Here is a 25,397-nt window from a genome sequence, read left to right as displayed (position 1 = left end):
ATTACGTTTTAACTTTATTCTTAATCAAATAAATGCGGCTTGGTGTGCATAAAAGACTTCTTTCAAAAACAAATGAAAATACATTTTCTGATTTCTGAGACTTCTTTCAAAAACATCTGGCTGACCTCAAACTGGTGAACAGTAGTTTACAAAAACGCACTGAATTTTCAGTTCTTACGCTTGCCCAGGCCTAAGAGTCTCACCTGAAAAGGATCTTTCTCTGTCTTTTGCCCCCAGAGGTTTCTTAGCTGCAGTGGCTTCATCTTCCACACTGGCCACATAGTCAAGCAGTCGAGAGACCAGCATGACCACCCAGCTGATCATGGGGATATCCAACACACCTATAAACACACACAAAACTGTAACATTACCATAAACACACAGGCGCATATTACATAAAAATCTCACGCTCAAACACGCACCTTCTGTCCTGCGGGACTGTGCTGCAGTAGTCTGCTGCAGAGGAGATAGCAGTGTGTCCAGAAGGTTCAACAAACCCTCCAAAACCCCACTGTTACTCAAAGATCTTTGGCCAATACAGGACAGCAGCATAAATACCCTGAGGGAAGGAAAAGATGGATTAACATAAGAGGTCTGAGTTTATTAAGGAATAGTTCCGATTAAAGGTGGCCGATATGACCAGAATCTTATTTTACCACATTAGATCACAATATAGATGTTTTTATTGTTTTTTATTATCTTATTAAAAATAAAGAAAAAAGTAGCAGTCCTCTACGTACATTGAAGCTTGAGTCGCCATTGGCTAGTACGTTTATTTTACTTGCCAGATTTTTTACATGGAATGCAAGAACAATGCAAATTATATATATTTTTTTTACATAAATATAACATCAAATATCAATTTCAAACACTATTAAAGTCAAATGAACAGTCTGTAATAAAATAAGAACAAAGCAATAGCACAAATAAACAGTGCTTTTCAGGTTTTACAGGTAGATCTAACAGTACAGAAATTGAATAAATTAATCAAATGTAAAATAACTGCAAGTCTTCACTGTATAAATTAAATATAGACTAATTCTTATTAAAGTTACAAAAGTTATTCATGCAAGAGCATTGAGTGACTTATTTCCCAGTGAGTCTGTTTGATTAACATTAAAAACAGACAGCAACAGGAATTTTAGACTGTTGTCACTTTAAAACACAATGCACAGATCCAATAAACTGATACTCTACACATGCGTTTTCTTTCTCGACTGTTTACATTCACTTAAGACATAACCGACTATGTTTACTAGGATCGCCAAGATGAACATTTTGACATTTTTTTGTGAAATTATATCTGCGCTAAACTTTTTGTCTCTAACTCAATTACAGGTGACTGTAATTGTATAATATACTAGCAATTGGCTAATTAAAGATTATTTAGTTATCTCACGTAAAATGTATTGGCATATGTGAGTTATTTACTCGTATCGTAGAGGGTTGAAACAGCAAACTGCAAACAATAGAACAAACACAATAGAACAATGATAGAACAGAGATCTTCTTTAATGGCTAGTTGCTCTTCACTATTTTTACCATCAAGCACATCCTGCCCTTTATTTTCTCATACCTGCATGTTTCTTTATCACTCTAAAGTGTCAATAACTTTAAGTAGTACTGTGCAACATGGATATATTTACATACCACAATTTAAACGATCTATGAAATCTCTAAAAATAGACACTTTATATGTCGTCACTAAATATATTCGTCATACCGCCCTGCCCTAGAGCCAACGGTGCATAACTCAAACACTCAAAACTGGCCCGACAGTCAGTTTGGTGTGTACCAGCCTTTATACAACATCTGAAAGAGCGTGTTTTTTGTGTTACCTGTCCTGGGGGAAGATGAGCAGCTGTTCTGAGTTGTAAAGCTCCTGCAGGACATTGGACAGGAACTGGCCCCACCACCTCTCTCCTCCACACAGCTGCACCAACAGCAGACCCGCGTGCAGACGGATCTTAGGGGTCCCACTGATACACAGCTGCTTAAAGAGCTCCTCACATGCCTGGGCGTGAAATGTGTTTTGCAACACTGTGGGCACTGAGTGACCTGAGCAAGAAAGAGGGAAAAGCGTTCAATTTGACAAAGTAAGGTCAATTTAGATTTCATGTCATTTTAAAACAGTGAGGTGGTATTGACACAGGCTGCCTCCCTCACCATTACAGCAGTGCAGCAGGCTGAGCAGTGTGTCCAGTAGGTATCTGATGATGGTTCGAAGCTGCTCGGTAGAAGAGTTCTGGACCAGCTCTCTGGGGTCGTAGTTCTCGGGTAGGTGTTTCCTGGTGGCTCCCAGAGACACACGCAACCTCTGGACAGCATGGTGGGCCAGATTGAGCTGGAGCTGGAGCTGAATGCAGTCTTGGTAGGCAGAGAAAACACGGGAATCCTCCTCAACAGCTTTATCGGGCTTGCGCAGGAAGTACTGTGCGTTATTAGCGCTGTTAAGAGGCGGCAGGTCGATGTTCTGAAGAAGCGTCTCAAGTCGATGACAGGCCAGATTATACCTACACGAGAGATTAGCATATTTAATACAGCATAAATTCCGCCTATACCATTTGTGAAATATAAAGTGCACTCAGGCCCTTAAAACTGCAAATGTTCATTATTTGACAAAAGCTTTTAATTATTAGCACTTAAGTGTAATTATAAATACACTACCATTCAAAAGTTTGGGGTTGGAAAGATGTTTTAATGTTTTTTTGAAAAAGCCACTTCTGCTCACCAAGGCTGCATTTGATCAATATACAGTCAAAACTGTAATATTGTGAAATATTATTACAAATTAAAATAATTAAAACTTTTTTCTATACTAAAATATTAAAAAAATGTAGCTTATTCCTGTGTTGGCAAAGCTGAATTTTCAGCACTGTCTAGTCTTCAGTGTCACATGATCCTTCAGAAACAATTATAATATGCTGTGGCACTCAAGAAACATTTCTAAATATTTTCAGTGTTAAAACTGTATTTGGTGAACCGTGATATATTTTTTCAGGATTATTTAATGAATAGAAAGTATTTTCTTTAAAGAAAAGAAATAAAAATCTTTTGTAACATTACAAATGTCTTTGTCAATTTAATGTGTCCATGCAGAATAAAAGTATTGTTTCTTTCAAAACAAAACAAAAAACTTCTTACTGAGCCCAAACTTTTAAATGGTAGCGTACTTCAGTCAATGCCAATGGCAGCTTATAGTTAATTGTGCTTTGCAGCCTCACCAACCTGCACTGAATGTCTTCCTGTAGGGCCACCATCATTGACAAATGTTGATCCAGATCTGGCTGACAGGCAGCTTCACTATCCCCTCTCAGAGGATCATGCATCAGCTTAAGTTCACTTTCCCATGGCAGGATGTAGGTGTGTCCATAATAGAAGCCCAGAGGGATTTTAGCCCGGGCATTAGTGCTGCCGTATCGACCAATCACAGTGATCTGGGGGAAGGGCATAGAGTGAATATCAGTGATTTGTCTTTTAAAAATTATTTTCTCTGTGCTACAGCTTATACAAAGCAGACTACTATTTGACCTGTACACATTTGATTATCATAAACTTGTATAAACCTTCATGAATCTGCAGACGGGAGGGGGCAACAAGTCATGTAGAATTAGAGAGTGTGTGCTGATATCTGTGGCGACCACGAGTCGCCTCCCATCCACCTCCTCCCCAAGAGTCCAAATATCGATGGAAAGGGAGGCCAAGTCAGCGCATGTGGGGATCAGCGCATCCGTCAGCAACACAGGCCGGCCAAAATCTAGAGTCACAAACCGTCTTGCACCTACAGAGAAGGGACATTTTTTAATTCAGATCACATGATCAAAAGATGTTGGTGCACCAAAGCATATAGCAAAAGCAAAAGAATGAGGACTAAAGAGAGTGTTCTAGAGCAGTGATTATCAACCAGAAGGCTGAGGCTCACTAGGAGGCCTCAGTAAAATTCTAAAGGGGGCCTCAGTATGACTTCAAAAGTTTTAAGATAAGACAACTTGCATTAAAACAACAAGCATTTATGCCAGGCTCTAAAATATTTTATGGGGTAGAAATTGTTCTAAATTGAGTAAAAAGTGTTCTGATTTTATGCATCATAATTAAGGTGTATACTGAATTTGATCATTTAATATCCCATTTTAGTACATTACAGCACTTTATTAATTGTTTTTCACATTAAGCATTTTAGAATGCCCTGCTATTTTTAGTGATTGAAACACTGCAGCAGGTACTGTACAGAATATGGATCACAAGTACCCAAAACTTGCATTTCGTTCACATATTTTTGTTTTTCTTCTTTTGAGATGGAACATTGACAGGTCTCTGCTGCGGTTTGAATTGTTGCAGACATTTTGGAGGCCACTGTCCAACACATTATCTAAAGCCCCCCTTCCTCCCATAATGGCTAAGATATTTCCTCTGGTATTTCTGCTGTAACAACTTTTTTGTTAAAAGAAACTGGGAGTGTTGAGATGTTCAAAGCTTCTGATGTTCTTCAATAAAACCAATAGTTATGAACAGGAAGGAAAAAAGATATGATCTCAGTGTACATTTAGATTTTTTGTGTTTTTAGCATTTTAATTAAGCAAATTTTTTATATAATTAAATAATTTTAAGTCTTCCTCTGGGACTGTATGCAAAGTACCTGAATGCATTCGCTCAATAATTATGGACTGGTGTGGTGGAGGCTGTAGAAAATGAGAGGCCTGTGAGATTGCCAATGCCAGGCCACTTCCTATGTGGTTCTGCAATGACAACACACACATATACATTAGCTGAACACATTCCACATGTTCAACTACAGACATTAAAGTTAACAAACACATGGCCCCTTACAGGGAAATAGCATATGCATAATTTACACTATTGCTATCTGATAATGTGCACAAGTAGAACTGAACATTACTAAATGATAACATTTAAACAATATGAATATATAAGGAAGAGGAGTTTTTCAGAACTTACTGCTTTGGCTTTCTGTGCATTTTTATTCTGTGCTGAAAGGTTCACAGGTGGAGGATCAATGACAGATCCCGGGAAGAGTTGAGCTAGTTCCACGCTAATGGCCGCAGACACTGCCTCATTTGGTGGGGTGAGAGGAGGTGTCATGAACAGCGGGGTCGTTTTAGGGGTGGGTGGGATGACGTCAGAAGGGTGGATGAAGAAGCCTGGGGCGGACGGGTTGGATGGCACTGAGTTGACAACGCCTGATGCTGCGGTGGCTGCTGCTGAGGTGGTCTGGTGAAGTTTGGCCTCCAGCTTAGCCTTCTATTTCATAAGACAATCAATTACATAAAGTCACAAAGTACTGAATCAATCAAGGCATCAAGATTGAAATGAATGAAGAGTGTCTCCATATATGACCTGCTGTTGGAGTTTTAGAAGCTGTTGCTGCTTCTCCTGAAGAACTTGAAGCTGCTGTTCAGCAGACACCATGGCATGAGACAGTGACTGCAGGGCCACCTGTGCAGCTGAGCTCAGGGCTGTGGACGCCTCGCCAACGGTCCCAGCAGATAGCCCTGTCACTGTGGGCGTCACACCAAAGGTGCTCACTACAAAAGAACGTATAGGGAAACAGATTTCGCAACAGGTTCAAGTTGGTTATGCAAATTCAGTTTCTTGAAAGAAGCTGTGCGTCATGCTACACTATTGACAATGGACCTTTTTTTGCCAGCTAATGTGACCGCACCTTAAAGATGAGGTCCACGATGACACGGTTGGTTGTGAAAGAAACAAGATGTGATAGAGAGGAAAAGAAAAGTGGGATATGTACCAGTGAACATACTTGCATCATCCCTCTCCACCCTGGTGCCATCACTGGTGGAGACGCAAGTAAAGTGCAGGGGTTCGACCTCCAGCAGGCCGGTCAGAGCAGTGAAACTGCCCTCTGCCACCCCGCTGCTGTTTACCTTCCCATTACCTGACATTAGATGAGAAAAAAAGAAGAAAAAAACCCTTAAACGTTTGTCTTTTTTGTTTTAATATTTATTGATGAATGTAAGTGTGTCAAAGAAGGAGAATGCATTGCCACACCTGAGAGAATATCGGACAGATCGATCTCGTCCGACTGGACCCCGATGCTGCTGCTGAAGGCATTCTTACAAGAAGACCCGCTCACCTCCAGGTCAAACAGTACTGGGTCAAATGGAGACCCGTATAGACCATATCTGAATAGAAAAAACCATGACAAAACCATTTAATTTCCTTAAAATGATCACATCTAACATGCTCATAAAAAGCTTTTTTGTTCAAGTACATTAAACAAAAGTCAGTTTGTGTATGGTTCAGAATGCAGCAGATCAGCTGACCTGGTCTGCAACAACGCCTCAAGTGGAGTCAATCGGTCCTGCAGCTGCCGAGAGACAGCAGTGAGCAGAGAGGCGCAAGCGGTACTGCAGCCGGCCAGGTCCTCATCTTTCACATAATTTAACAGGACAAAGTACCAGAAGACAGACCCTGAGAGACAAAGGCAGACAGCAATATAAGCGTTTTAACAAGATAAATTACTTAAGTATACTGTTTAGGGTCAGTATTTTTATTTTATTTATGTTTATTAAAGAAATTAATAGTTTAATTCAGCAATGATGCATTAAATTGATCAAATAAATGCTGTTTTTTTTAACTTTCCATTCATCAAACAACACTGGGGGAAAAATGCATCAGTTTCCACAAAAATTAAGCAGGACAACTGTTTTTAACGATGATAATAATAGGAAATGTTACTGATCCCAATCTTTTAAACGGTATTTATTTATTAGACTAATAATTTATTAGTCTATTTATTTATTAGACTAATAATTTATTAGTCCACAGCAGTGTTTCCCAACCCTGCTCCTGGAGGCACACCAACAGTGCGCATTTTGGCAGCAACAGTCTCCCTTATCGGCCCCATATATTTCTGGTCTTGGAGTCTCTGCAAATGAGCTGATGAGTTGATTCAGTTGTGATTGATTAGGAACAGTTGGAAAATGTGTAGTGTCGGTGTGCCTCCAGGAACAGGGTTGGAAACACTGCTGTAGACTAATAAATTAAAGTTTACATTTTTTAAACAAAATGGTCTTATCACTACAAAAGGCACTATACATTTACTACTTTTAAAAAATTACCTCCTGTAGCAGCAGCAGGCAGATAAGGCATATTATCCAGAAGAGCTTTAAATAGAGCCTGGCCAAAACCCTGCTGACCGGGGTCTCCTTTACCGGTACTGAAACATCAGACACTCAACCATTAAGTTTAATGAACATAAAATCATTGCATCTACAAATGTATATTGGACAGTAGATCATTAGTTCTGCAACAAGACTATATGATAAGACTGAAGATCAGAAAAATACAGAAAGGTTGCAAACTTACCTAATACAAAGTGCAAGAAAGCGAGAGCATTTATGAGCTATACTGCGGCCGGCCTCGAAGAAGCACGCCCTGATTATATCTGTCAGCCGTCTCCTGGTTTTGGTCAGAAGCCCCTCTTTCCCCTCTCTCAAACTAAAGGAATATTATAAAATTCATTAAAAAGACACACAAGATAAAACAGAGTTTAATAATACAGGCTCAAGGTGGTCTCTCACCTGCAGGGTCCGTTGGAGTAGACCCCTGCCAGCCAGCAGAGGATGTCCAAGATGAGACTCTGACAGTGTTCTGAGCTCTGACCGTCTTCTGCATGCTTACACAAACCTCTTAGCAGCTTTTCATGGAGCTCAGGAAACTGAAGCATTGCACAGCGTTGCACTCTAGGAAATATAAGCAGACATAGACAACACAGTTAGACTATGGTCTGGTTGCTGTGTTAATAATTTATAAATATTCATATTTATAATGATAAATGCTGTTCTTTTGAATTTTCTATTCATCAAAGAATAGATGTCTCCACAAAAATATTAAGCAGCACAACTGTTTTCAACATTGATAATAAAATAAACGTTTATTGAGCACCAAATCAGCATATTAGGATAATGCGACACTGAAGACTGGATTAATTGCTTCTGAAAATTCAGCTGTGCATCAGGAATAAATTACATTTTAAAATATATTCAAATAAAAATAATAGTTTTAAATTTTAATAATATTTCACAACATTACTGTTTTTACTGTAGTTGGATCAAATGAATGCAGTGTAAAAGGCTTCTTTCCAAAAAAGCATTAAAAATTTTACCAACCCCAAACTTTTGAACGGTGGAGTATATAATGTATACTTGTACAGTATCTCTTACCGTTCTTTGGGTACAGACGTTTTCTTAAATCTCCTGATTGTGACAGACACTTCCTGGAGCAAGTCACAGCCACGCAAGTTATCAGGCTTTTTAGGGGCAGATTGAGGATCTGCTTTGGACGTAGAGGCTTTTTCCTGAAAAGGAGAGAGATGTTATTAAAATGAGTACTGTAGTGGTGGTCACCATATGGCTTTTAACTCTTACTCCATTACAAAAGAGCAGATCAAGTAAAGTGCCATTTCTTTAATGAAGTAATGTAGCTACACAGCCACTAGGGGTCTATAAAGCAGTCAGACAACCCATCAACTAGCACACAAATATATGACGTCATTGTTTTCAGGAAATAGTGTTTTAAAACAGCATGAATGATTAAAGGCTTACACAATTCAGCTTAAGATTGCGCAAAAGTCAATTACAATTCAAGTGTTTTTCTGCTGTACCTTGGTGGCTTGAGCCCTCTGCAGCAGGGACGAGAGTGAGTGAGCTTTACTACTTTGGGGTTTGGCTGAGGGCATCCGCACAACAGGCCTCAAACTCTCATCCAGACCCTTATCACTCACTGCCTTAATGTGCACTAGGAATGAACGATATTTTCCCCCTGCCATGCCTAGAAAGTGGAATGAAAAAGAGAAGGACACATTTACAGGAAGATTTCATTTGTTTGAAGTACAACAAGAGATATTTACATTGGTGACCAAGACTGTGACATCTGTTTTAATGAGCATATAAACACTTTTTTTTATGTTGCATATTCATGCCAGTAAAATACTGCATGCAGCTCTGCACTGTTGTTTTACTGTAAGTCTACTGGCACACTGCTGGATAGGTGGAAGTGGTTGCTATAAATGGCTTGTGATGCTCAGGCGAACCTTTGAGGAGTTTGGGACTTGTAAGGCTTAGCATCCCTGCGTGTCCGGACAGATCTAGTCCACTGGACAGCCATACCGGCCCACACAAGATATCATCTTTGTGTTCCTGCAGGAATGGACACAGCCTGGAGCCTGAGACAGAGAGAGATGTATTTCTTAAAGAATGCTGACAGACATGAACATAACATTTTCAGGTGGTCAAGATGGCTTTTTTTCCTCTGCACATTTACCTGGTGACTCCTCGATGTCCATGAACTGAATGTCCTCTGAGAAGTCGTGCAGGAGTGGCTGTCCATTCTTCTCTCCATTTGAATGCAGGACATGAGACAAGGGGAAGACAATCTGCCTGTCCACTGCCGTCTCTGCAGTACAAAGTTTTACATAACAAGAGATTAACTTGGGGAATAAAAACAACATCATCACTTTCAATTTCTGCTGAAAGAGTGATATTCTGTCCTGGGACTCACCGTTAACTTTGCCCAGGCCTGGTGCTTTGTTCTTCAGCAATGTGACCTGGAGTTGTGGGATGTTAGTAATACTGCTGTTTAGCAAAAACTTGAAGTCCACATGTCCCACCATGCAGGCTTTGGGCAGGACCAGCTCAAACACATGCTCATCCCAGCTGGAGCTGAGAGAGAGAGAGATATTACACATTACATGTGAAAAGGGGGGAAAACATTACTGATGAGTCAATATTTAGCTATTTTTACATAAAATATTTATCAACATTAGCATAGATTTCTGATATTATGGTCCTTAAATATATTATAAAAAATATATAATGTCATTTGTCAATTGTTTTCACTGATTCAAATGTTGATTTTAAATGGTTAAAACTCTTCTTTTGTTGGGGGGGGGGGGGGGGGGGGGGGGTGAATGTTGTATGTGAATGTATACCTGTCGCTCTGTAGTTTCCAGGTGCGTGTGTGTTGCGCTGCGTCGCCGTGGTGCTGCTGGTGAAGGTGTTGCGGATGCCGCCTTTGCTGCTGTTCCTGCTGCACCTCCACCCAGCAAGGGGGCACTGTTGCGGAGAAGCGCGGCGTCAGCGTTTCAAAATGCGTTAGTTCCACCAGAGAAGAAAGTGTCTCTGCGGTCAATGGCTGGTCCACCAGGAGGTCAACTCCTGCAAACAGACACATGGCTTACTGTACTGTTCATTCCCATGGGTATAAGGCCAACCACCATTTTACTGCTGCTATGATTTACACAGAAAGACTCTACATCAGATGACAAAATGAACAAAGAACAGTGAAAAAATTCCCAGAAAGCACACTGTGCATCATCAGTTTTAAATAGATAAAATTCAATTAAGCAGGACCAATGGATTTCTCAAGGCTTTAATGTGAGGTAGCTGAAGGGGTAAATTGAACCATCTGTTTGATCCCTACAGAAACACTTTAGTTCAATGCCTTGCATGTGTCTCTCACCTGTGATACCTGGACTCGAAGGATTCGATGTGGGTTTTGCGCCGTCCAGTAATTGCTCCGCCCTATTAGACAGGGGGCCGTCGACAAAAATGTCGGCGTCATCAATATCATCACACACACCTCCAATTTGAAGGAAATGAAGCTCTCCACCTTCAGAAAGAAAAATAAAAACTTATTGTGCTGACACTTCAATAAAAGGGTTTACATTTACTAAACATATAGCATGTATACTGCAATGAAAATATCCCTCTGAACTACAAAAACAAGAATTTTATATTTTCTGGAGCAAATGGCTCTTGCCATGACAACGCTAGTATGTTCTGGTCACTTATGGCGCTTTTCCATAACGAGTACCAGCTCAACTCGACTCGATTAGACTCGCTTTTCGCTCCGTTTTCCATTGTAGATAGTACCTCCACAATAGTACCTGGTCGTCATAGCGACGCCGCAGGAAACTGCCATGACGTAATCTTCTACGTGTCACTACGCTGATTCTCTGACCAATCAGCAGTCTGCCGTGTTTTCACGTCACATTTTAGTATCGCCTCAGCTCGCTCAGAACCTCGCCGGAGGTGATTCGAAAAAAAGTACCTAGAAGCAGGTACAGGTACAACTTTTACACAGTTGAAAACCAAACAAAGGTGAGGCGAGTCGAGGCGAGCTGGTACTGTGTAGTGGAAAAGCGCCATAAGAAGCCAAGTCAAGAGTTTCTATGATATTCTGGGTAATATGACTTTGTTCCATACATCCTTCAATGTTTGAGATTTTTTCACGTATTATCGCCCATTAGGTGAAAAGTCAGATACCTTCAAAAAGTACAGCCACACCTCTTCAACAAACCACACAATTTGATCCTTCATATGCATAGCACAAATTGTACACAGTTCATACTAAGGGTTAAGGGCTTGTACAAATTTATAACTGCAAGTATGTTGAATAGTAATGCTTGTCTTGATAAAAACTAATGATTAATAAATACAGTGACAGACAGCATAAAAAAGAAAGTAAAAAAGGCAGAGGTGGAATTCCCCTATTCTCCCACTAACTCATTCACACGTGTAATAGACCAAAGCAACAGATACAGACTCTGTACTATTGTACTCAATGTTGTCCCCCTGTTGTCAATAATTTTATCCCTTAAAACACATCTTTGATCACCAAAATTACGTAAAAAATTTTTTTCCTGTGTAAATAATTTCTTCATGCCTTAAAATAGATTGAATGCAATTCTACACCCTTTGCATACATGAATATGCAAATTGCAAATTGGTCCCCGCCTCCACTCACTGACAACAAGCTCAGACCACCTGATCCACACAGTAAACTTTACTGTAGTAAACACTACACCTGGCTTCTCTTGAGACTCAAGAGAAGATATTAATCTTCGTGAGACTCTTGAGATATTAATGATATGCTAAAGCCCGCCCACGTTGACGGGATTGATTACATTCTTGTGACTTCAAAAACAGGGGTTTTCCAAAACACGTTTTTGAGACTGTCTTTAATATACAGCAGTTTTAAAGACAAAATACTCAGTATTTAGCCTGGCAAGCCAGACCTACATCAAGATGTTAGGTCTGGCAACTCACCATTGGCACGGCTCAATCCGAGGGGCGATATAAATAACGGCTGTCTTTCAAATTCCCTCTGCACGCAATAGGATAGCGCTACAACCAACCAGAGCGTTTTCCCACCAGCGGAGCTAGTTGATAGATTAAACTTTTGCCATATCTGGTCAGCAAAATTTCAAACACATTTTCCTTTTTTAAGAATGACTTAAGTGCCGTTCTTTGTTCTTTTCTCAAAGAAAAGATTAACTCCAAGTCCAAAAGACAAAGCCGATTCGAAAGACTGCTGTTCGCCAGCAGCAGCAGCTCTTCTTCAAGTAGCAGGGAATTCATGCGGAACCGTCACAACTCTGTCGTCATTATGTTAAGCCCGCCCACCGACTCTATACACGATGTGATTGGCCTGACCAGAGTTTGGTTTTTCCAGCTCGAAAGTCAACGGAGAGTTGCTAGACTACCCTGGCTGCAAAATTTTGCTGCCGCTAGGGTGCGTCTAGATTTCTAGGCTACTCAGCATTGGTGTTGACTGATGAATTTGTACATGGTTTGTCTTAAAGCACATACTTTTTTTTTTTTTTTAAATCACATAAACATATAAACATTAAAAACTTGATTTTCACCACAGGAGGTCTTTAATTCAGCCAATCAAAACAACAAGATAAAACCAGTACACTGCACAAACACACTGCACTCAATCCTTGACTTCCCAAGGTCATATCTCGCGATATGTGAACGGCCCCTTTAAGGCAACGTGACATTAGCCTAACCTCTCGTCAGTTGAGCAGATAGTCGGAGGAGTAATGTCAGCCATTTGGAGATATTTTAAGATAAGCGATGATGATAAAAGTAGAGCAGACGGCAAACTATGCTCTGCTAAACTGTCAAGAGGAAGGGTGAGAAATATCTCCTTTAACACAAGCTATTTGATTATACAAGTTGTATTAAGTTTGTTACAGTCAGAAAGTGAAAAACATCTGATGAAAATAAAACATTGTTAGAAGAACTGTAATGGTATTATTAAGTACACACATCGGTACTTGGTATCGGCAAGTACCCAAATGTAAGTACTTGGTCTGGAAAAAAGTGGTATCGGTGCATCCCTAAGGTCACTAACTGCACACTTGCTCACCTTTTGTGCAGGCACACAGCCGGTCGGTGCCTGAGCAGTAGGTAACAGAGACGAAGGGGTCCACCTCCTCTGTCCCCTCTTTCTTGGGTGGCTCCACTTTTGCCAACACCTCTAGGGTGGACAAGTCCAGAATCATGATGTAACCAGCCTGTGTAGTCACCACCAGGTGTCCGAGTCCGGCCACCTCTCCTCTCTTCTCCTTCCCAGCGGCTGATCCTGCACTTGGGCCAGCTGTCACTGCGGACGCCACTGTCCCCGTGCCATTTTTGAGCCCAGAGGGTGTCGACTCCTCAGACGTTTCCTCTGAATCGTCCTCTCTGCCATCTAGAACATCTGGCGGCAAGAGGAGGAGAGACGTGACGGCATCCCGTGGGTCACGAATCTGCTGCACCTTCACTGGTTCCTCCTCCAGGGTCACGATGCGGGTGGAGTAATTTAACTTGTAGAGTGCTAAGTATCCGCCACCACCACTGCCCCCCAGAGGCCTGGAAGTATGGGCCTGCTGCTGGTCATGAGGGGGCAGGATGAGAGGGGTCTGTGGAGGAGATATGCCCGAGTGGGTGTCATGCCCATTGGCCAATGTCTGTCCTTTGCGATGGGCACAGAGGGCCGAGTGCAGACGGTTTAGGGTGTTTAACACCTCCACCTGATTGATAGCACTAAGGGACTCTACGGAGCATGGTTGAAGACCGACTAACAAGTGTAAGCCATCGCTGCAGGGCGTGATGGAGTCCACATACAGGTTCTCTTCTTCTAATGCTTTCGGCAACCGCAAGCACTGCACCAGAGAGCCCGGTCGTGGAGCCAGCGAGCTCCACTTTTCCCCATCCAGAGGTCCGAGCCCAGCCGCCGCATCCGCAAACTGCTGGATGTATGTGATGGGAGGGTCCTGCAGCAGCAGCTGCTCATGTGAGTCAAACTCCATCTCGATAATCTGCGGGACGGTGAAGCCCTCCTCATGAAGTCCTTTGCTCATCAGGTTGTTCATTTGGGTGAACACCTTCCCTGAAGACTTCTCGTCTGCTTCCTTGATGCTGTACAGGAGAAGTACAGGCATAGTCCTATGCACAGGGGCGGCTGGTGGAAGCTTCGGGGAGCCCAGGTCTGTGGGGGGATTACAGGACTCGATTTCCATGGGACCCTGGTCTGTTGCAAGCCCCTCAGGGGCAGCAGTCCTTACTGGGCTATCCATGGAGCGACGAGATGGAGGGGGACCTAGTGGAGAACTAGCCGCTGACCGGTAGCTTAGCAGTCCGCCGGCCAGTAGGCAGGGGAAGGGAATGTTGTGGTGCTCAGTCAGCCTATCCTTTGCCTTGTCAGGTTTAGGGGGGCCCAGTGAGTGCTGCGGGTTGGCTCCCAACTCCTCCAGGTCTTTAACTGTGTCCTCCAGCACACTGGCCACCACCTCCCACTGCAACTTCTCAGGCTGCTGTAGGACACTGAGAGCTGTGACTCCCAAACTCACCTCCATCGTCTCCTTCTGACCCAGTGGGCCTACAAAAACATACAGAGGAAGAACAATAAGTAGGATGCTTATTGACAAAACTGGGCGTAGAAATAAAAAAAACAAGTGATGAATAAATGTTGTTAATTCATGAAAATCAATGTTTTACCTGTGACTGACTCTGATCTGGAATGCTCTTCGCTGTCCGAGTCCTCTATCTGGTCATCGCTAAATACAAAAACACAGGAAATGTTCAATAAACACAATAATAGGATATGATGTTTTAAAATAATTTGCAAAAAGTGTGTAAATGTGGATTTAGCACCTGTCCCCCTCTAGTTTGGGTAAGTCAGAGCAGCAAGTGGCCTCCTCTAGCCAGGAGAGCGTGGGTCTGCGTGATTCTGTGCCCGTGAGACTCTGCTGCTCGCTGCCAGACAGGATCAGCTGCCTCAGGATGGCTGGGTCATATGGGTTCACCTCAAACTTTAAATGCACCTGCACAGGAGAGAAAAACATTGTAGTGCACTGAGATACAGGCATATTGCATCTTTCACACACACTTTAGAGATGATCAACATACCTTCATAAGCTTTGAAACATCCCAGATGCAAATCTTCCCCCTTTTGGTTGCCGTAGCAAGGAAATGAGGGCAGCTACCGAACCCATAACACACGATTTTATCCGAACCATCTGCACTGGGACACTGAGCAGGGCTGGTGGCCAAGGTGACGGATAGTGGAACGTTTTGGGTGTGCTCTCCTTTCACAAACGGACAATTCGGAGAATGGCGCTCATGCTCAGACCTAAAGAAGCATTAAGTGTAGTGATGGAATGGTTAATAGCAATTGGAGTGATTGCAGCTCTTGGCCTTCGTTAAGGTGCATTTATTTTCATAGCAGTGTTTTTTCTGCTGTGTGAGTGAGTGTAACATTGTGGGCTGATTTTAGTGGGATGCTTCTCACCAGGGCTCATCTGTAGGTTCCCAGCACACCAAACACACACTGCAGGTGAAGCACATGGCCCGGTCATCACCTGTAGATGCAGGCTAGAAGGAAGAATAGCGAGCTGTTAGCGCCATCTACAGTGCAAAGAGACATTCAGAGACCTCACTAAACAGATAAAAATAGACCAGTCAAAAGACAACAGGTAAATAAACCGATGTTGTGCAGTGAATAAAGACGACAAATCATTGCACACTATAAATGCAATAGTCGAGTGTCACATGACGCAAATGAGTGCTTTGATTTTTTTTTTTTACTTTCTCTTTTTTTGTCCAACTCCTTTATTAACTCAGGACAGTTCTTTAAGGTAACTTCAGTTCATAATTCATCACATTTTCCAGTTTCGTTTTTTATGTCTTGAACTAACAGAATGTCCCTTTGCTGTGGCATCACCCTTTCATCCACAACACAGAGCCACTGTTCTCCCCTCACTCTGTTCGGTTGGCATGACAACAGGGAACATGGGTGAGAGGAGTAGTGTGGTCTCCTTGGTTACAGCGCAGCTCAACCCTTCTTGGCATGCATGGTGACACGAGTAGAGACAATACATCAGGTACCATAGCAGCATCGGGAATTCCCAGATATCAAAACAAAACTGAAATCAAAACATTCGTGAAATGATCTTTGATCTCATAATAGCTTTTTCAAACATTAATTGACGGTGGTGTCCCGGATTTATTTATTCTTTTTTTACTGTCTGAATAATTCATATTTGTTTCCTTTCATTCTTGTTGACCTAGTCTGGGCTCAAAATTATTTCACTTCCAAATAGTGATACAATCCGGCTTTCACAATCAGTCAGCGGCCATTAAAGCCGGGATCAGACTACAGGAGATTTTAAATCTAACCGATAGTGAAATCTGAGTGCATTACACACATAAGGAGAATCTTCACAGAATTTCTTCTTTCAAATCTCAAACCTGCACACACTACAAGATTTGAAAATTGTGGCACATCACACACTACAAGATATTTTTAAGATTATCATGCCAGATTTAGCACCTCATGGGGAAGTGGATGTAAACATAATGGATACTGTGTTGTGGCGACTTGCTGTAGACATTATACAAGAACACATTATAAAGGCAGTCCTGTTGTTACCACATTTCCACATTTTTCAGGTGTAAATACCTAGAGTTTCCACCTGAAACTCCTGTAGTCTTATGAGCCCAGCTTATGAGGAATCATTCAAACAGCGAAAAAAGAAACCAAAAACAAAACATACCACGCAAAAAGCAAAGCGGACCTGAGAAGAGAAAGTTAGTGCAAAATTTAAAGGGGAGTCAATTTTAAAAAATCATTGCCATGGTGATGACACAAACCTGGTGATAAAAGCCCGCTTGGGCCATTGGATCAGGCTGAGCCCATCTGTAGCCAGAATGAGGCCAGGATGTGAACGTCTCTCTCCTGTTAGCTTCACTGTACATCAGAGACCTATACATATCACACAAACACACACAATATTAAATGAAACAAGATCTTTGGTGAAGAGCACACAAACCTCAAACAGACCTACAACTGAGTCTACATCCTCAAATTCAATATAGTTAAAAGTAGCTTTTTACACTTTATTTAGAAAACATGAGATGTGCTTGCCCAGGCTAAACCTGCAACCATGAATATGGGGTGTTCTGGGTGGTTTTCAATGTGTTTTAGTGTGGTTACTTCAGGTGTTCTGGGTGTTTTTAGAGGTTTTTCCTTATTGCAACCAGCTGAAAGACACCAAATCTCAACGATTTACAGGTTTATAGATGTGGCTTTGGTCCATCCATCAACATAAGTCCCATCACCCATCAAGTGATAATGGAAAGTCTGATTGTTTGTAAAAGTAATAGCACACCTCTCAAGCACTATTTAAGGTAACATTTACAATTCAGAATGCTGTTATGCCATTACAAATAATCTCACACACACACACACAAAAATGGAAATGGCCCTGTTTCATGCAGTTACCTGTCTACAGAGCGTCCGGGTCCAACACCTAGCTCTGGCCTTCCACTCGGTAAGAGGTAGGAGAGTCTGTCCATGACCGAAGAGGCGACCGATAGGGCCGCCACATTCTGATTCAGCTTTTTGAGCTCGTTCACGATGGCACTTGTTACCACTCTCAGCACGTGATGAGGGAGATGGAAGGTCACGGTCGCCCACTGGAGAGAAGAGAAAAAAGACGGAGAGAGACATTCAATTTCAACAGCATTCACAGCAGATAGGCATGCAAGATGGAAAATGGAAATACTAGATGGTGTACGTCTTTTTTAGGAGTCTATAACACCTGCAAATATTTTTCAAGCTTGGCTGCCTAATTTCAGGCCAAAGCATCTAAACATTTCTAATCTGAAAAGTCTGAACAAGTCTAAACAAGCTTGTTCATAGAAATCCTGGCTTATTTGAACTTCACTCTCATTTAAACCTCCCATGTTCAAACAAAATGTGAAATAACTTTCCAAGAGCCAGGAAAGTTCCAGAACCCAGTGTAGAGGTCTGACAGGGGTCATTTGACAGTGAGTGAGAAATCCATCACCGTAGCTGATGCTCATTGTTACAGCAGTGCGATCTGGATGTCAGCCAAATTACAGGGGAAAAAAAGGGTGCTTGGATGACTACACGAGGGAATGCTGCACTTACTTTCATTTTAGCTCATGAGGCTGATGCCATGGTGCACTGCAAAACTGATAGGACTGCAGTAATATACTGATGGTTTGGAGGACGCAGGGAGAAACATGCCGCCATTATTAACTTGTCACGGGTCAATTTATTTTAAGAATGCTGATCTAGGATCAGTTTCGTCCCTCTTAGATAAATATGACTCATGTAAAAATACCTAGATCAGCATTTATAAAGTGTTCTAATAAACACAGATTGTAAATAAAGGAGCCGATAGTGCGATAACCGATTATCTTGTTTTCTCATTACACAGATGTGATCTGTAGACACTGTCCACAAAAGACTAAAGAAATCGCTGCTCTCTGTACACATTAAGAAGAAAGAAAGAAAGAAAGAAAGAAAGAAAGAAAGAAAGAAAGAAAGAAAGAAAGAAAGAAAGAAAGAAAGAAAGAAAGAGATGGTTTGCATTTAAAGTTTTTATTTAATCTTATTTTTATAAAAACTATTTATTTTAGTTAACTTATGCTTTATTTTGATGTAAAAATTTTTTTTTTTTAATCATTTATTGTTACTGTTATTTTATTATTACTGGCCAATTATTTGTTTTTAAATATTTCATTTTATTTTTATAAACAATATAAGTTTATGTATGTTATTTTAGGGGTGTAACAATACACTCGTCATTATTCGAAACAAATCGTGATACTGAAATCACGACACTATCGCAATATTTTAAGCCAAAATAAAGAGAGGTTGCTGTGACTATCCCGTGCTCACTAATGTCCCGCCTCTCTCGCTATTAATGCACTTTACATATAAGAATAAACTATCTAAAACGCTTTGAATAATCATACTACTAAAACTAAATATGATATGGTGATTGAAATGTTTGCACTTTCACTTTGAGGGGTGCCGTTCCAGCAATGCAATCAATCACAGTTCCACAGTTCTAAAAATGTATTCTGCATTTACTCACTGTCATGTTTTCACGTGTCACGCAAGCATTTTAATGTCCGTGTTTACTACAGTATGCTCGTTGTTGTAAACCTGTTCATCATATTAAGCTATCGTGTCTCTTCAGAATACTTGGATTTGGATTAGACCACTCACCTGTTTTCATAGTTAATTTTATGATGCCTTTATGACATTTTTTGGATCTTTTAAGTTTTAGAGGAATGTCTAAATGGATATTTTAAATGGAGGGACAGAAATCTCTCAGGTTTCATAAAAAAAAAATCTTCATTTGTGTTTGGAAGTTGCACGAAAATCGTATAGGTTTGAAACAACATGCGGGTGAGAACGTGATGACAGAATTTACATTTTTGGGTGAATTATAGCCTACCTTATAAATATAGTAAGCCAAGCCTTGGATAAAACTAACTCTGTATCACAAATCATATCGTTTACATCAATGATACATATCGTCGCATGTTCATCTCGATATAACAATGTATCGTTACATTCCTAGTTATTTAACAGTATATTAGTTTTCTTGTTATGCTTTATTTTGTTGTTACTTTATATATTTTTTATTTGTTGTTTATTTGTATCATTTTATTATTACTGGCACATTTTTATAACTATTTTTATTGAATTGATTAATTGTATTTTATTTTATTTTGTTGTTTATTTGTTATTTTGACATTTTTTTCATTTCGTTGGATATCACTTAATGGTATTGTTATTACTGCTGGCACATTAATATTATTTTTTATTATTATTATTTAATTTGTTTATTTGTTTTATTATATATAATCCCAAAAGAGTACATTAAAACTGAAAATGAAGAGAACAAAAGGAAGAAAGCGGCCTTTAGTGAAGTTTTGCTGCAGAGAGTTCGAACACAAACTAAAGTCACACCCAATCATGCGTTACTCTGTGAACTGAGTGTTCCTTTGTGCTCTTCTCTTTGCATTCTTACAGCAGCACATGGAACAGTATGCACGAACACAGAGAGAGTCTTAAGATGGACCTCAGCTCCGTCAAACTTCAGTGGCACAGGTGTATCAGCGGGAGTCTTTGATCATCCTCCTGTTACACCACCAAGCTCTGCAGCACCGCTGTTCAATACAGTGTGTGTGTGTGTGTGTCTGCACAGATCAGTCACTGTGAGGATGCGTCTCATGAATAATCTATATGCTGTAATGCTACATGACTCAACTATTCTTGCATATTAACAAACACACACACAAACACACAACACAGTCAGACTGCATTACATCAGCAAACATGTCACAACACAGACTGTGTCAGGAGATTTTAATCCAACTTTCTGGGGTACACAACTTTAAGAAAAAGTAGATTGCAAGAAGCTCTGCAGGCCTGAAACATGAAGCCAAATCCCAGCACTGCGCAATAATGAATAGACAAGCAATATTACAACGTGTGTGAGGAAGAGAAGGAGAGACCAGCACTGTGATTGAAGAACACTTTAAGAATGTATCCTACAATCACATCACTGACAAATCAGATATGGCTATGAATTAAATAAAAACAATTCTTGATAGGACAAAATATGTTTTAAATGGAAACATGTTTTCTGCTTTAGAAAAATGTAAATTAAAATTAAGTGTGCAATAAAGTTTTAAATATGGATTAAAGTCACAATTGCGAGAAATTAAGCAAAAATTGTCAGACAGAAATTTGTAATAGTGAGATAATAAATTACGAGAGAAAAAAAATAAAAATTATGAAATATGTGAGTCCTGTGGGGACTTTGAATCATTTCAGAGAAATAAATTTGCAATTGTAGCTATAAAGTCATATTTAGGAGAAATAAAGTCACAATTGTCAGATTATATAAAGTAAATGATGAGGAATAAAGTTGCAATTGTTGCGATAGGATCGGAATTGTTAGATATATAGTCATAACTATGAGAAGTAAAGTTAATATTGTGAACCACAAAGTCAATTCTAATATATAAATTAGGCAATTATGAGATATAAATGACTTCACAATTTGGCAGAAATGGGCTTGACTGATTCTCACAGAAAGATCAAAATAGTGATTGTGCAACCTATAGTAGGCTGGGTTGATAAATCATTAGGCTAATTATACTTCTACACTGAACTTTTTTACAACTCCTCACTTAGAAGAGTGAGATGACTTATGAATGGTGCATCCTCCTTCCTGTTGGACTCACCTTTGCCACTTTGTGATTGGCCGCCGTCTCATGTGAGGTATTCTCCAGGCCTTCTTTAAGCTGGGTGAGAAAGAGATCGTAGCCCTCTGTGTTGGAAACATCCACCTTCTCCATACAAGCATACAACATCTGCTGGGCCTGCAGGGGAACAAGAGGAACATTTCATTTCATGCTTACCACCCATTCAAACCTCAGAGGCACAGAATATAACCATCAAGTCATTTGATTCATCTAAATGGAGAGCAGAGAACTCATAGGAAAGGAGTAAAACATGACAATCCGTCACACTCAAAGCAACTGCACTGTGAATGGCCTTCTCGTGTCTGTATTTCCTCATGATGATATCAAATGACCATTAGACTCCTTCAAATTATTAAGGGATATTGATCTCAATGGACCGATAGCACAGGAATGATGCTGCTTTTTACTGCAGGAAACATTAGATGCTACAGAACCAATTGTTTTTTAGAGAAATGACTTCTATTCAGCAGGAATTCATTAAATTGATCAAAAGTGACAGTTAAGACTTTTATAACGATAAAAAGATTTCCATTTTGAATAAATGCTGTTTATTGAATGTTTAATTCAAAGAATTAACCTGAAAAGAACTTCATGTTTCCACATATTAAGCTGCACACATTTTTTAAGCTAAGAAATTTGTCTTGAGCTGGAAATCAGCATATTAGAACGATTTCAGAAGGATCATGTGACGCTGAAGACTGGAGTAATGATGCTGGAGTGAATTCAGCTTTGCCATTACAGGAATAAATGTATTTTTGATCAAATAAAATGAACCAAGGACTTCTTTCAAAAACATTTTTAAAAATTCTTACCGACCCCCAGCTTTTGAATGGTAATGTACTTTTTAGAGTCTATGCAAAGTCTAAATGGGTAACTTGTCAAGTAAATGTCAAATGGGTAAATGTTACGCACATCTTGACACCATGGCTATCACTGTATCCTTCACTCCACTGAGTTCAAAGCACTTGGGCAACGTTGTCACAAATCGCCTTAATACGCTGTGCATCTTTTACTGAGAGCTCAGATGGAAGTTCACAGCTTACATTACTCAAAATTAAGCACATCACAGAGATGTACGGCTGACATATCAAACAATACTGTATCTGTTGGTTCCACCTAGCAGTTTCCAACTATTAAGGTTATGTGTGTGTGTCGAAACACTTGAAAAATTTACGAGTTGAAAAAAACAACTCGTAAAAATGGCATGACGGCAATGTAATTTTAGACAACTGCAGAAGTAAAACACCGCCCCAGAGCTTAGAAAGACTGAACATAAAGGCAGGCCTCATGTATCAGTCTCGTATGATAAGATGTTCTCTCTTATCCATTTTACCATGTCAATACCAAAACCAATAACATAAGCAATAAGCTAATCACAATCAACATTATGGTATTTATATAAAAAAAAAAAAAAAAACTATACAAACAGATTTGCTTTCAGTGCTTTGGTGACGACTCATGTTTACACTTCAGTTCTCACATTTCACTGTACACGTTTATGAATGGCCTTTCTGAACAGCAATAACTTGAGTCACATGACTGAGACTATAGGAACTCCTAAGTTAACTCATGTGACCTAGCAGAACAGATCTGGCTGCTTAGAGGAACAGCTTGCGGCCTGCAGAAGTCTGTTTTGACATCAATAGCCTCTGTGTATGCAAAAATATCATCAGACAAATACGCACATAGATCAAAACTGGATTTCAAGCATTAGATGAATGATACTTATGTCACTGCCACATGTTTATTTCTAGTCTCTTTAAAAAGCAGTCACTCAAAGAAACAGAGACAATGGATTTATTATAATGAATTAATAGCCGACCTAAGCAGGTTTTTCAACTGCAGACGACAATGTAGATAACCATACTGTTTAAAGGTTGGGGGTCTGCAAGGTTTTTTTTTTTTTTTATGTTTTTGAAAGAAGTCTTTAATGCTCACTAAGGCTGCATTTATATGATTGAAATATAGTAAAACCTTAAATATTGTAAAATATTATTACCATTTCTTTATTTTAAAATATAATTTATTCCTGTGATGGCAAAGTCAAATTTTCAGCATCCAGTCTTCAGTGTCACATGATCCTTCAGAAATCATTCTAATATGTTGATTTAGTGCTCAAATAACATTACTTACCGGTATTACTAAAAATGTTGAAAACAGTTGTGCTGATTAACATTTTTTTCAGGATTCAAAGTTTAAAAGAACAATTATTTGAAATAGAAATATTTTATAAAATTATAATTCTGTCTTTAATGTCACTGATCAAAAAGCAGCATTGATCAATTTAATGCATGGATTCTTAGAAAATAAAAGTATTAATTTCTTTAAAACTTTTGGACAGTAGTGTATATCTTTTTATCTTTATTTTGCACAATATTCAATAAAAATACTTTATCTAATTATCTAATTATATCGTTTGATCAGGCAGGTAATCTCAACAAACAATGCTGATGTGGTCTAATACTAATTAAATGGTACAGAACTAACGTGTGGACATGTGATATTATCTAGTATAAGGCTAAACAAATATGTTGGACAGAAGTGGTAAACACAAACATTTATGATGCAATTTGTAGGGAAGAATACTTCAGCATATCAAAGTCAAAGACTGCCTTATGATATTTCGAACTCAAACCAGATCTTAAAACGCATGGTAAATCACCCATAAAGCCAAGACCAAGCCTCAACATCCACAAATGTATCCAATTTAACAAATCAAAGGACAAATCAAGTATGCTTGACATGACCCTTGTTTCCACTACGTCATATGGTGCATACTCTTGAAATGACAACCCCCGGATGAAATTTTTAAGCAATTCATTTCATTTTAACTGTAAAAACAACATTATATTTGAGTCTCAGACCATCTCAGGTAAGTGTGCCCATTAGTGTACAAGATCCATTGGTTCTCACACATTAGCGTATGTGGCCAGGGAGTGGTGAGTGCTGGGAGTTTTGTTTTCAAAGTGTCCAAGGACACAATAGACCAGTCTGTCTGCATAGCATTCTTTGTCAGACTGGTTATGCGATCGCTAAATCAACAAGTGCACTCAAACAACTACAATTTTGTACACCACATACTAAGGAAGTGCATGCTCATTTATGTTGTGCAGTGATGGATGAGGGACAAAAACTTGTGTTATACGCTATACTGACACTGACCTTAGCACAAGACTGACAGATGACCTGTACTTATATGTTCTTCAAAGACAGTCATGAAAAATATTAAGATTTTATGACTTAAACATTGTGTGCTGTCAAGCAGTGATGTGTCAGTCAAAAGTGTTAATCAGCTATAGTGCATCTGCAATAGTCACATCGTATGATAGGGCTGGAAGGTATGACGGTGTATATTGTTACCGCGTAAATAAGTGGGCGTGGTTAACTCACGTGCAGACTGAGACACTGAGATTTGACAAAGAAACATGGAGAAAGCTGATCAAGAGGATCCACAAAGGAATTACGTTTTCTAAAGGGTTGTTGTTAACGTGATATTTTAAGGGGGAAAAGGCGTAGCAGTCACCTAGAGCAGTACAGCACCAGTAGGCTACAGTTTAGAGGAGTACACGTTCGCATCGCAAAGGGGAAAGCATGAAGCTTACTTGACAACAACAGTTCATATATCAATATCGACCTGCAGCTTAAATCAAGAGAAGTTCAGAAGTGTCAAGTTCATCAAGTTCAGAAGTGACTAGAAGGAGAGCAGCAGTATGAAAACCGAACAGCAGCTACTGTTAGTGTTGACTAAGTAGTTTAAATGATACACACCTTGTAACTGCGGCATTATTTTACCATAGCCCGGTGAACATCGGCACCATTGATTTTGTATCAAACACAATTTGGACCCTGAATAAACTGATTCCATGCAGTTAAAAACGCAGATTGCCTCATTGTTTAGGCTTGAACTAAGATGGTCACTATTTACTGATAGGGGTCAGGCAATGCATAACAGCTCACTCATTTATGAAGACAAATCCCATTATTTAACGT

The 25,397-nt window shown here is 39.8% G+C and overlaps 1 protein-coding gene across 10 annotated transcripts in view; it reads right to left on the bottom strand.

Moving 5' to 3' along the window:
• birc6 (baculoviral IAP repeat containing 6) overlaps positions 1-25,397 on the bottom strand; it is a 96,066-nt gene that overhangs the window by 65,327 nt on the left and 5,342 nt on the right. For 5 of the 10 annotated variants that reach the window (XM_084393482.1, XM_084393487.1, XM_084393488.1 and 2 more), the window contains exons 3-32: positions 21,387-21,524; positions 17,593-17,786; positions 16,962-17,073; positions 15,601-15,683; positions 15,219-15,441; positions 14,964-15,133; positions 14,808-14,866; positions 13,195-14,688; positions 10,498-10,647; positions 9,968-10,193; positions 9,538-9,698; positions 9,301-9,432; positions 9,071-9,202; positions 8,642-8,808; positions 8,202-8,335; positions 7,560-7,721; positions 7,345-7,476; positions 7,098-7,195; positions 6,300-6,447; positions 6,025-6,158; positions 5,765-5,911; positions 5,356-5,543; positions 4,957-5,259; positions 4,637-4,736; positions 3,567-3,781; positions 3,229-3,437; positions 2,167-2,513; positions 1,839-2,058; positions 423-559; positions 204-341 (exon numbers count right to left, since the gene is read on the bottom strand). In XM_084393482.1, the coding sequence (XP_084249608.1) occupies positions 204-341; positions 423-559; positions 1,839-2,058; positions 2,167-2,513; positions 3,229-3,437; positions 3,567-3,781; positions 4,637-4,736; positions 4,957-5,259; positions 5,356-5,543; positions 5,765-5,911; positions 6,025-6,158; positions 6,300-6,447; positions 7,098-7,195; positions 7,345-7,476; positions 7,560-7,721; positions 8,202-8,335; positions 8,642-8,808; positions 9,071-9,202; positions 9,301-9,432; positions 9,538-9,698; positions 9,968-10,193; positions 10,498-10,647; positions 13,195-14,688; positions 14,808-14,866; positions 14,964-15,133; positions 15,219-15,441; positions 15,601-15,683; positions 16,962-17,073; positions 17,593-17,786; positions 21,387-21,524 (6,253 nt within the window). Of the gene's footprint in view, positions 1-203; positions 560-1,838; positions 2,059-2,166; positions 2,514-3,228; positions 3,438-3,566; positions 3,782-4,636; positions 4,737-4,956; positions 5,260-5,355; positions 5,544-5,764; positions 5,912-6,024; positions 6,159-6,299; positions 6,448-7,097; positions 7,196-7,344; positions 7,477-7,559; positions 7,722-8,201; positions 8,336-8,641; positions 8,809-9,070; positions 9,203-9,300; positions 9,433-9,537; positions 9,699-9,967; positions 10,194-10,497; positions 10,648-13,194; positions 14,689-14,807; positions 14,867-14,963; positions 15,134-15,218; positions 15,442-15,600; positions 15,684-16,961; positions 17,074-17,592; positions 17,787-21,386; positions 21,525-25,397 lie in introns of all 10 variants that reach the window. The other 5 variants (XM_084393484.1, XM_084393485.1, XM_084393486.1 and 2 more) reach the window with 3 other exon arrangements.

This window comes from Rutilus rutilus (genome assembly GCF_951802725.1).
Source record: "Rutilus rutilus genome assembly, chromosome: 21".
NCBI classification, from domain to species: Eukaryota; Metazoa; Chordata; class Actinopteri; order Cypriniformes; family Leuciscidae; genus Rutilus; species Rutilus rutilus.
Note: the sequence above shows the minus strand (reverse complement) of the source record. Positions and strands in the feature narration are given on the sequence as shown.